This window comes from Macaca thibetana, chromosome 17 (assembly GCF_024542745.1).
Source record: "Macaca thibetana thibetana isolate TM-01 chromosome 17, ASM2454274v1, whole genome shotgun sequence".
NCBI lineage: Eukaryota > Metazoa > Chordata > Mammalia > Primates > Cercopithecidae > Macaca > Macaca thibetana.
The window spans coordinates 23,149,166-23,162,135 of record NC_065594.1 but is presented as its reverse complement, the minus strand read 5'-3'; the positions used below and the strand labels follow the sequence as shown (position 1 = coordinate 23,162,135).

The 12,970-nt window shown below is 33.8% G+C and overlaps 1 protein-coding gene across 3 annotated transcripts in view; it reads left to right on the top strand.

Annotated features, from left to right (window-relative positions):
* Positions 1–12,970, top strand: part of TSC22D1 (TSC22 domain family member 1) — a 144,137-nt gene that overhangs the window by 28,226 nt on the left and 102,941 nt on the right. The window contains exons 2-3 of one of the 3 annotated variants that reach the window (XR_007720727.1): positions 8,392–8,561; positions 9,439–10,712. The exons of 1 other annotated variant lie outside the window; for it this stretch is intronic. Coding sequence is in view for 1 of the 2 variants with exons in the window: in XM_050766178.1 (XP_050622135.1) it covers positions 8,392–8,479 (88 nt within the window). In the remaining variant the exon portion in view is untranslated. Of the gene's footprint in view, positions 1–8,391; positions 10,713–12,970 lie in introns of those variants that run through there. One more of the 3 variants, XM_050766178.1, reaches the window with a different exon arrangement.

Here is a 12,970-nt window from a genome sequence, read left to right as displayed (position 1 = left end):
ATTGAGTGAGGCAGTATATATAAAATGCATAATACAATGCATAATAATACTGCACGCAGTGGTGAGTTCCTGTAGTTCCGGCTACTTGGGTAGCTGAAACAGGAGGATTGCTTGAGCCCAGGAGTTTGAGGCTGTAGTGTGCCATGATTGTACTTGTAAATAGCCACTGCATTCCAGCCTGGGCATCATAGGAAGACCTTGTCTCTCTTTTTTAAAAAGCATAATACACTACCTGCCATACACTAAGCTCTCAGTAAATTAAAAATTAAAACAAAAGTTATGAATATTTACCTGTAACCAACTTTGTAAGTGAAGGTATTAATAAATTATTTGGGAGTTTATCTCTTGAATTTTAATTTAAAAAAAGGAAGAAGGGTATTTATGGCACTAAACTGTATTTCCTGTGAAAATTTTTGAAGAAAGAAATGAGCAGAAAGTCTTCAATTTTAATAATGCAGGAATAAACATACATGATCATGTAAATTGGAAAGAACTTTTGCTTTTTTATTCACTTGTTCTATGATAAGCTTGCTGTAGTCTGGAGTTAATTTCCACACTTGCTATTTAATGTAAACATTGTTTTTCTCTTTGTAGGAGAGATTTTTCTCTTTTGATCTCTCAAATATTGTCTTCTGAATTAAAGTTCTCTATCTAAAGAACTGTTTATCAAAGGGAAAGAAAAAGCCTATTAACATCTGGTTACTTTTCTGCTATTAGTACAGAACATGACATAATGCCATCATTTCCATTAGGATTAGCTTTTAAAGAAAGATTGGACTAAATTTTTCATCTGAATGAAAAATTGGAGATTTATGTTTCTTAGTTTCTCAGTGGGTATTCCATAGGAGTGTTGAGTATGGAACCGTATTCAGGATGTTTTCTTCTATTTTTTATTTTCAACTTTCTTTTTGGAAATAATTTTAGACTTACCAAAAGTTGCAAAAATTTAGTACACAGGCTCGGTGTGGTGGCTCATGCCTGTAATCTCACCATTTTGGGAGACTGAGGCAGGCAGATTACTTGAGCCCAGGAGTTCAAGACCAGCCTGGGCAACATGATGAAACTCTGTCTTTACAAAAATTAGCCAAGCATGGTGGTGTGTCCCTGTAGTCCCAGCTATTAGTGAGTCTGAGGTGGGAAGTTCGCTCGAGTCAGGGAAGTGGAGGTTGCAGTGAGCCACAGTTGTGCCAGTGTATTCCAGCCTGGGCGACAGAGCCACACACCCTATCTAAATATATACATACATACCTACATATATACACACATACATACACATACATACACACACATCTATACATACGTATTTCACACAGAATTCCCATATACCTGTCACCCAGCTTTCCTTAATGTTCGAATCATGTATAACCATAGTACAGAAGTCAGGAAATTAATACCAACTACTCTAAACATTTTTGAATTTTGACATTGTCTATTAAATGATCTTTTTCTGGTCCAGGATCCAGTTTAGGAGTTCATATTGTACTTGGTTGTCATATCTCCTTAATCTCCTTCAATCTAGGCCTGCTCTTCATTCTTTCTTTCCTTTCATGACTTTGACACTTTTGAAGAATACTAGTTGGTATGATTGGTCCTCAATCTGTGTTTGTGCATTTTTGGCAAGGATATGACAGAAGTGATGCTGTATTCTTATCAGTAAATAAGGAGGTACATGATTATGATCCATCCCATTATTGGTGATGTCATCTTGATCATTTGATTAAGGAGGTGCCTGCCAGGTTTCTAAACTATGAAGTTACTATTTTTTCACTTTGTAATTAACAAATGTCTTGGGGGGAATATTTTGAGACTATGTAAATAATCTTGTTTCTCATACTTCCATTAATTTTAGCACCCATTGATGATTCTTGCTTGATAATCTTTTACATTTAATTATTTAACATCTTTTTTTGTTTCATTCTTGACTGATATATTATTTTCCTTGTCATAAATGGATAAAGACCCCAAAGGAATTAATGTAAAGGCAACCTAACTCGCAAAACGTGTTTTTGTTGCTATGGTCTTTCTTTTCTATTTATTTTTATTTTTATTTGTTTTTTGTTTTTTGTGTTTTTTTTTTGAGATGGAGTCTCGCACTGTCACCCAGGCTGGAGTGCAGTGGCATGATCTTGGCTCACTGCAACCTTTGCCTCCTGGGTTCAAGTGATTCTTGTGCTTCAGCCTCCCAAGTAGCTGGGATTACAGGTACATAACATCATACCCGGCTAATTTTTATATTTTTAGTAGAGACAGAATTTCACCATGTTGGCCAGGCTGGTCTTGAACTCCTGGCCTCAAGTGATCCGCCTGCCTTGGCCTCTCAAAATGCTGAGATTACAGACATGAACCACCACGCCTGGCCTGGCCTTTCATGTTTATCTTTTTCTGAGTTCACTCTTAAGAATGTAACACAACCCAAGATCCTAGAATGAAAAAATGTTGTAGGAAGATTATCCTTTTTTTTTTTTTTCCCAATACCTTATAGATCTTTCAAATTTCTTTCATCTTAAGGATCAAGCTAAATATTTCATGCTAGCAAAATGAAGAAAACACTAGAGAGGTAAAAGTAATGGATAGGTTAGTTATGATAAAAGTATTTGTTAGAGTAATTTAGAGATTGTTGTTAAACTTACTTTTACTAAGCGTTTTTTTTGTTTGTTTTTTTTTTTTTTTTTTTTTTTGAGACGGAGTCTCGAGTCTCGCTCTGTCCCCCAGGCTGGAGTGCAGTGGCGTGATCTTGGCTTACTGCAAGCTCCGCCTCCCGGGTTCACGCCATTCTCCTGCCTCAGCCTCCTGAGTAGCTGGGACTACAGGCGCCTGCCACCGCGCCCAGCTAATTTTTTGTATTTTTAGTAGAGACGGGGTTTCACCGTGGTCTCGATCTCCTGACCTTGTGATCCGCCCGCCTCGGCCTCCCAAAGTGCTGGGATTACAGGCGTGAGCCACCGCGCCCAGCGGTTTTTTTTTTGACATATACTAGCCTTTTTCATTTAAAGGAGTCAGTGGCAAATTTAAGCTTTATTTATTTATTTGTTTTGAGACGGAATATCCCTCGTTGCCCAGGCTGGAGTGCAGTGGTGTGATCGCGGCTCATTGCAACCTCCGCCTCCCAGGTTCAAGCGATTCTCTTGCCTCAGCCTCTCAAGTAGCTGGGACTACAGGCGTGTGCCATCACACCTGGCTAATTTTTGTATTTTTTATTAGAGATGGGTTTCACCATGTTGGCCAGGCTGGTCTTGAACTCCTGACTTCAGGTGATCCGCCTGCCTTGGCCTCCTAAAGTGCTGAGATTTCAGGTGTGAGCCACTGTGCCCGGCCAAATTTAACCATTTTTATATTTAGTTTTCTTGACCCTTAGGTTGCCTTATCCTTTTTTATAGTCAATGTGGTTTATGCAACTGTGTTTCTATGATTGCCTTTTATCTTTTGTTCTGTAGTGGATTAACTACTCTAAAATATATATATTGTAGATCGTTTCTTTTTCATCTGTTTTACTTAATCTTCTACCTTAGTGGAGCATGAACACATTTGGGTTATCTGTTGCTTGTCTTTTCACAAATATTTGATACTTATATCTAGTGGACTAACTTGAATACCAGTAACATTTTTGGATGGTATATTTTCCAAAAGGGATGAAGAGAAAATATACTGATAATAGAATTTGGCGAGATGTTGAGTTCCAAAAATGCTTTAATAGTTAGGTTTTTCTTTTTTCATTACAATTTTCTTCTCTTTTAGGAAATTGATGTCCTTGATTAGGCACATATCCTCATGATGGTATTCAGCCCCTTAAGTTCAGACTTCCTTCCCATTTTTTTTTTTAATTAAAAAAATTATTTTTAACACACAACTTTGCTCAGAGTCTTCCCTATTTTTTTTTTAAATGTATATTCCATTTGATAATACACATAAGCTTTATGGTTAAGAAATAATCTTTACCTCCAATACAATACCTTAGTTAACTAATTCCAAAGAACTTGGTTAGGTTTTTTTTTTTTCCCCCACCATTTTGTTTTGTTATGGGGTAAGATATCTCCCTTTTTGAAATTGGATATTCTGGCAGTATCTGGTTTTCATACTATTAAATCTCTGAAAAATAATATCAGAAATCTGTAATCGTTGCAATTTGGGTAACATTTGTGTCATCTCAGGATAATACCTTTGAAATTCTGCTAACTATACTAAAAAATTAATCCTTAGAAGTTGACAACCCCAAAAAGAGATGGATCCACGAAAGTTTTTTTTTTTTTAATTTTTTATTTTTTGAGATTGGCGGAGTCTTGCTCTGTCGCCCAGGCTGGAGTGCAGTGTCTCGATCTCAGCCCACTGCAACCTCCGGCTCCCAGGCTCAAGCGATTCTCCTGCTTCAGCCTCCCAAGTAGTGGGACTACAGGCGAGCGCCACCATGTCCAGCTAATTTTTTGTATTTTTAGTAGAGACAGGTTTCACCATGTGGGCCAGTCTGGTCTCGAACTCCTGACCTCAGGTGATTGGCCCGCCTCAGCTTCACAAATTGCTGGGATTATGAGTGTGAGCCGTGGTGCCTGGCTGAAAGTTTATACTTTTGATAAATTTTTTGTTTTCTGTAGGATTAGAAAGTTGAACTTTTCAGTGTCTACTTTAGATATCAACCACTTGACAAAATTCTTCTTTGTTTTTTGATCAGTAACTTATTTGTAAAGCATTTACTGAGTTACCTATTCCATGTTCCAAGCACTTTTCTAGGGGCTGGAGATAAAAGACACACTGCTTCTGTTAAGCATGTTCTTTCCTTTTCTTCTTACTGCCAGCTAGGACTGTTTTGGATACTTAGAGGAATTTGTGAAAAATTTGTTCTCTTTGTAGAAGTGCCTTAGAACCAGTATGAATGGGTAATAATAGGTAAAGAATAAAAAGATGCTTCCAATGTATGTAGAATGTCCAGGTTAATGAATAATCGGTAAATTTATAAACCATTAAGTTCAACTTTAGATCGGTCAGTTGTAGCACGTTTGAGTAGAAATTGGTCTTTGTAGAAACATAGTACCTTCTATTTCATAGCTTAAATAGGTATAGCCTTCCCTTATGCTTAGATATTAGAAATGCTTAAAACTAATAAGCTGCGTATACTCATTTAATAATTTAATATTGAGAACAAATATTGCAAACAGCCTAATTTGATGTACTTCTCATAACATTTTCTCAGTGGTATTTATATATCAAATACTGTTTCTGATTTGAATATACATGGATTTTCAGTAAGAATCTTTAAAAATTTCATTATTTACAGAAAATGTTAAAATGATTTCATTGATGTACTGGTAGGTTAATAGATCTATGACAGCCATTTGAGGTAGCAGCTCAGCATTGCTCATTTTATTAGCTTTGGTTTGAAATTTTTTCTCTAGTGGTTGAAATGTAAGTCTTGCAGTGGAAAAAATATTTCCCCCTCTTAAAATATCACATAGAAGAATGTTGTCCACTAAAATAGAATTAGGTAAGGGCTTCCTGTATCATTTTTAGGAGTTTCCATCAATAATAATCTCACAAAGGCTGCTCTTTCTTGTTCAAATAATGACGTCATTTTGAAAGCATCTTTACGTTTTTTATATAAATGATACATTATCAAATTCAGAGTCTTCGTAAATTATTAACTCTTAAAGCAGGAGAGATACCGCCTCTCCTCAGTGATTTCAAAATAATTTCTACTTAGAGAAATCTGTTTATTCATTTCTGAGTATGAATGTTGAATTAGGATGTTTTGGTACTTCAGGCAAAATAAAAAGTTATATTCTGAAAGTGTTCTGACTTAGGGGAAGTTTGTAAAGATTCATTTTCTCCGGCGAGCTCTCATATTTAACTTGCTGTGTAACCTAACCTAACGACATTTGGTTTTTTAAAATCTAAGTTTGTTGTACTTTTAATCTATATTATACTGTGGTGTATGATAAAGATTTGGATGCATTTAATGTAAAGTTCCTGCTGTAGGAGAAATTCTAAATTTAGACTAATATTAATCTGAGCAAGATCTGGTTTTTTGGGAGTTGTTTTTCATTTTCAAAGTGAAGTAGGCCTGTAAACTTAAAAATGAAAGTTACCAGGTATATTTCCTATTTCAAAATGTACCTCTTTCTTTTTGCCTGTATTTTCACTCACTTATATGTTATTATTGATTAGTATTCAAGAACCAAAGGAAAACTATTGAAAAGTTAACTATTGGAAACTAAAGGAAATTTGGAAAATCATATCTTAATTATAATATCTGAATAGGTTTTAAACTATTTTAAAGTAGTTAAGTTTTACTTAGATTTCATTAATTTAGAAATCTTAGATAATTTTCACTGTTAATACTGAGCTATTACTATATGAAAAAGAATAATTTGTCAAGGAAATTGATTAGAAAAGACTAGAGGATGACTGTTTAAAGCACTTTTGTAGCACCTATTTGCACCATATAGGTACAGTGAAAATGTATGTAGATAGCTCCAATGTACTGATTTTAAGCCTTTTTCATCTGTTAAAGTGCCACTCCTTAACAACTCCAGCTGTGGAATGCTTTGTTAATCTACTCGGGAGTTTTTTAGGCTCTTGAAACCACTTAATTAGATTGCATTTATTAAGATTCAGTATTCAGATCCTTTTTTAATTTGTATTCCTTTCTTCTTACCATCTGTCATATACCTCCTCATTGTGATTATACTGTAAAATACTTTTTAAAGCCTACTGATCTAAAGAATACACTCTTTTAAATACTAAAAGACTTTTGGACTTAAAATCTATTGGAAACTTAAATTGAAACAATAGCTGCCACTTAGGTGCATAAAGTACTTTCATAATTATTTGATACCTCTTGTTAGGTGGCAGTTTCACCTTCTTTCCAATTTCTTTTTTCTTTTCTTTAATATTTGGTAATTGCAGATTTGATGGTTAAATTAATAGATTTTCTTTACTTAGGTCAAACTGTCTTCATTTCTCATTTGTACAGAATTGGGTATGTTCCTCTGCAGAAGGGTTAGCTCATTCTTTTCATCTTTAAGCTTTTAAAAATACTTAGTCTGAATGTTGTTAGGTAATGGAATAACCATTCCTTTTCAGCTTTTGATACATTTCCAAACTGGCTGGCAGAGCCAGGAGGAAGTGAAGGCATTAAAAACACTAACTTTGGTTGGTTGCTACATTCTTAGTGCTGAGACTATAACCTTTGTTGGTTGATTGATAGAGAACAAGAGAACACAATCCTCGTTCCACTAACAGGTAAGGAACCCTTGTGATAAACAGTTGGTATGAGAGGGAGATTACTTGATAGCATTTTATAAAAACTTTATCCCAAAATATAACATGTCCCAGAAATAGGATACTGTGACTGACTGTATTTCATAGAACAAGGATATGCAGCACCATTATATTTAGAATAAGATCTGAAATTTAATAGGGATGTATTACTCTGTACCACAAAGCATAATTGATCTGTTTTCCAAAGGCAACACTGTTAAAATTTATCCTGCAGTCCCTGTAACTTTAAATATGTATCTGCCTATCTTGTTCTCCTTTCAGCTTTTCCTTGATCAGATGCTATGTGCTTTGAACTTCCTTCTCTTATTTACCTTATTCCTATAATAAAGCTAACTATTTTCTAGTATCTTTGCCATCATCTGTAATTTGGGTATATCTTACTGCCTTAATTTCTATGTTATAGCCATTAATGATTATTCCTGGTTCTTCTTGACCCAAAAGAAAATGATTATGCATTTTAAAAAAGATTTTGAGTCTGTATTACCTATATTCACTATTCTGCCTTCCCAGTTTTAAAGCTGAGTGCTTGAAGAATAAATCTTTTCAGTGACAGTAGTCATAAGCTTTGATAAAATACAGGCTTAGCTTTGTATTGCTGTAATACGGGCCTATAGTGTGATTAATTCTTTAAGTTAATGAAGACTTGAACTCAGAGAAGAAATTCAGCTTCTTAGACTTTCCCAAAGTTTAGTAGTATTCCTGTTAATATGCTTGATTTTTTTCTGTTTCTACTTTTCAGTCCATCTTCTTTTCTTTGACAGAAGAATTAACTGGGACTCCTCCTTTGATATATCTGAGGTTGCGTGCCTTTTCCCTGTCCCTTAAAGACAACTATGATCTTGTTTCCAGTCATAATTTATCATTTTTGATTTGGTCTTCCACTCAAAGTTGAGTGGTTTATCACAGAGTGTGTTATGGCTTAGACCAATACAGGTCCTTTCTTAATAGTTACTGAGGAATTAATCATTTGTGGTGACAGACTTCTAAAATTCAAATGAAGAAGGCACTAAAGAAAGTATGCCCAAAGGTAGCTCTTTTTATCCTGAGGATAAGCCATTACAAACTCAAATGACCAGAGAATGTAATTTCTTAATAAGATTTTTTTCTTAAATCTATATTCAGCTCTCTATTTCAGTGCTTCTCTCCTACCAGAGGTGCAAGGAGTGATCCTAGAACCACAGATACAGCCAAGACCACGGAGAGCTTTTGACGTCAGGGGTCCACTTTCTCCACTGAACCCTTGGAGACAGAATATCCAGCTTCTGGAGAGAGTGGGAAAGGATAATAAACAAGTGGGTGCTTTCCATTATTTACTTGGGTTAATTTATAGATTGGAGTGTCCTTCCATTGCCCATTTAATTCTATGGTAAACTCCTTGGGTTCATTTAAGAACCAGGTGGGACTGCAATCTGTTTGTTTTTCTAAGAATGCTAACTAGTACTCATTCAAAAATGAGACCTAAAATTTAATTTTCTCTCCAGATAATTAAAGCAGTGGATGATTTGGGGCACATGATTTAACGAATGCCTATGTAGTCCACAGGAATTTTAAAAAGGGAATATCTACCCATTTTGGCCTTTATGGTATTAGTGGACTTCTAAGTGCTCTTTATATTCCAGTAATTTAAAAGGTTCTGTATTTCATCTTTGGGCAAACTGGACATTTGAAGTCTAATTTATACAGTCAGATGTCCAGGTGTTATCCTACCCTGTTAGTGAACACCTTTTGGTCTTCTTCCTACCTCAAATGTTAGGACTTCATATTAGATCTTTTAAAAGATGCAATGATAGTACTATTACGGTTTTACTGTCAATTCTAGGCTTCATTCTTTAATAAAAGATAAGTATGAATGAATGTAAGTTTCAGGATACAATATCCCTGAAAGCTATGTTTAATATACTCAAAAGTCATTTTTTAGTCCCTAGGAATAAATATTTGTGGTAAAAGAACCCTTTCCTAGATTTCACCCATGGCATTAAGATGGTTTTCTCTTAGTTTCTTTGATGCCAAGGGTAGGATTTGATTCCAGGAAGTTCTTATCACCTACAATGGGTAGAATGTGAACTTGTTACCTTTTGGCAAGTTTTCATTTTTCCTTGGTGGATTCCTTCTGTGACTCCAGGTATCTTGATAATGGGAGACTGGTTTATTTGTTCTCTAATTGCCCAGATTTCTTTCAACTGGTAAAACATCATACTTCTTCAGCAAAAGGAATTCTTCTAGCAGAGCCTTCATGGATGATATCTGTCACACATGCCAGCACCTGCAGTTTGGAAGGCAGTGGTGAATGGATCCATGCAATATGTCTAGAAGACACAAGGATGAGCCAGCCACCTGATCTTGTCATTTATAAACTTTTAAGAATTACTTTTGGTCTGAAAATGGAAAGGCTCAAATAATGAAATAATCTTTTCAGATTGGAATTTTACATGGCCATGAAAATATTTCTTTCTATTCAGAAGACTGAAATAGAGGAAGCTTGAGAGACTCCTTTCTTTTAAAAGCAGCTCTCTGTATCTGTTTCATTTAAAAGATTTGTGGGATTGAAAATCACCTTAACGAAGTAGGCAAACTTTTTTTTAAGTAGTAGAGGAAGTCCAGAAAACTTAATGAAATGGTTGTTTTTGTTGCTTGACACTGAAAGTAACTAGTAAATAAAGGGTGAACTTCTTAATTATTTGAAAACTGCTTTTAATATTAGGATATACTCTTTTAGCTCATCTTTGGTGGTCTTGAGCCTTATTATAATTGTCAAATCAACGTTTCTAACAGAGAAGTAGAAGAAATATCTCTTGAGATGGAAGTAGCTTGGTCTGTCCTCTAAAGTAATAGCTACCTGTTAAACTTGAGGTATTTTTTTTCACACTAAAGGCATACTAAAGTTTGAATAATACACAAAACAGTAGTTTACAGAGCAGAGGCACTTAGTATTAGAATAAGCCTGTAGGTGTGAAGGAATAAGTGTTGCAAAATAGTTATTTATCCAAGCCATCAATTAATTAATTGATTGAAGTAGTTATCAAAATATTTCTGTTTCTCTCTTTCTTTGGTATCTATTAACTGGTCAGTCAAAAGCTATTAAAGAAAATTTTTAAAGTCACATAATGCTGCCAGTTTGTTAAATTTGTTATACATTTTAAGAACAGATATTCTAGAGTTATTAATATGGAAGCAGCTAAAATGTTTTAGGAAATCTCAAAAGTTTTAGAAGCCACGTTTGCTAAAGCATAACCTGCACTTAGTCTTTCTTGGCTCTCTGTATTTTTTTATCATTATAAATAAATTTTTGTAAGTATAGTACTTAAAAGTAAGTTTAAAGGATCAATTTGAACTGAAATTTCCCCAGAGAGCTTTGAATTCCCATAAATGATTATAGCTTTTTACTCCTGACTTGTTTTTAGTAAATGTTAATAAGACAATTGGTTTACAAGCACATATAAATTTAAAAACAACTGTTAATCATTTTAGGAAGAACTGAAGGAACTAAAAATGAGATTTGCTTGGAAATTAAGTTAGTTGAATTCTTTGAACCAAAGTACAAACCACTTTGTGTGGCCTGTGAGATTATAAGCTTCTTGTTTCAGCTTTGAAGATGAAAAGTGATTTAATCTCTTAATCTCATGCTTTGATTGAATTTTAGCTCTGTTCCTTAAAATATGCAAAAAGAAATGTAAGTGCATTTCTAGTCACCTCATGCCACTACAAGCTATTTATTTAAAAGTGAAACTTTTTGTATATTATTGTGAACTGATTTGTTTATTTAAACTTTTGGTGAATTTACCTTTGAATTTTTTTATATTTTATGTCACAAAATGAAGTCCTATATTTTTCAGTGTTTACTTTATGAATATTAATATAAACTTTTTTCTAGAATGACTGTGTAATATCTGTATTATGTGATAATTTAAAATCTAATAAATATTTTCTCCATGAAAAAAATGCACTTACTGATAATGGCTTATTTCTGTTTCAGGAGTAGAAACTGAAAACTGCAACAGTATTTTTAAATGTATTTTAATTTTAAGTGTCTTTCTCTAAGTATTTCTGAATATATATTCTACCTTTCTGTATGTTACATTTTTTTTTTCCCCAGAAAAAACTTTTTTGAACTGTTAAAGTGATTCTTCGTGGGGGTCACCAGTGAATGTATGAAATAGGTGATTTGTTTTGTATGTTTTTGCATTTTCCTGATTAGCATCATCTTACCTTTGTTTCCAGAATTGGATTTTTTTAGATGCAATTTTTGTACATCAATTTTGCAAACCATTAAAACTCTCTTGAGTTGATACTGTAAATATCAAGAGTAATTTGGCCAAGTCTTTTGATGCTAGATTGATCAAAATATAACTCTTACAGAATAGCATCCAAAAACAGTTCCTTTACCCAGAAGAACATTTGAAAATAATGGCTGATTAGGGACTATGCAATTCATAAGAACTGTTGAAGTGAAAAATGTTTTGTATTTTAGTGTTCTACTTGCACAAATAATTGTAGAAGGAGAAATCTTGATCTCATAGTCTCTTGTTTTTAAATCTTATCAAGACAGCATGGAAAGGGTAATATTTAGTTTTATTGATTCTTGTTTTTATAGCTACATAATTTAACTTAATTGAAGCCACAGGAACAATTTACCTTTTCTATGCAGGATTTGCTTAGAAGCTAGAGGATTTCCTTTCAGAGTTGAAGAAAAGTTACTGAAGAAGTAGACCCCCAAAATTAAAAATAACGTTAAGATGGGGTCCTAGGCAAGAAATAAAGATTGAATTAGTGACAGTTGGTGGATTAAAATGTAATAATTTGGCTCCCAGAAGAAATTATACTCTGAAAAAAATCAAATTTCTAAAAGGCAGTTATGATTTAGAATAGCTGTTGTATTGGGGGTGGGGGAAAGAAAGGAAGCTAACATTCTTGGCTTTATTAACCTGGTAAGTTTGGAAAAAAATGTAAAGATTCTGTGGACAAAATTTTGTTTTCAGAATTAAAGCTTTTAAAAGGTTTACAGACACAGTATATGTCAATGAAAGGCTGTATTTTATTTGAATATAAAAGAAATCTATAACTTTTCCTATATGTGTATGAAAGGGTAGGGTAGGCATAGAAGTTAAAATACACCCTGTATTAGAAACCTGAAAAATATTGCAAAGATAATGGTGACATGAGTTTTTAAAAATAATTTTTAAAACATAGACTCTTCTCTACATCATCAGTAACCTTCAAAATAAAAATATTACAGAATGTTGAATTTGGCTTACCATTGTATTTTCAAGGTGTAGGAACATAGGCTTATGGTTTAACCATCACTGACTAGATTAGTATAAAAATCTGTTTTGATTGTTCTTTAGTAAGGAAACGAAGTTTTTTTTTGTAGCTTCTGTTAAAAAAAAGTAAACATGACAAGCAGTGTGACTGCAAAATCCTGACTTTATAGGTTATTGTAAATATGTACACAGATCTTATTTTCTTTGCCATGTTGAAGTAGTCTGACAAATGTCAGTGCTTAGATGTCCTAAGCAATTTTTTGCTTTATTTTTATCCAGGTATTTTTGTTTCCCTTTAACAATAATATTTCATAGTACTTTAGTCCTGAAATGTGAAAGATTGTTTCAAAATTAAGTACTTAGGTATTCTGGAGTGATTTTTCCACTAATGTATACATCTAAGGTAATTAGATTACTTCAGTAAAAATGTTAGTGAACTTTGA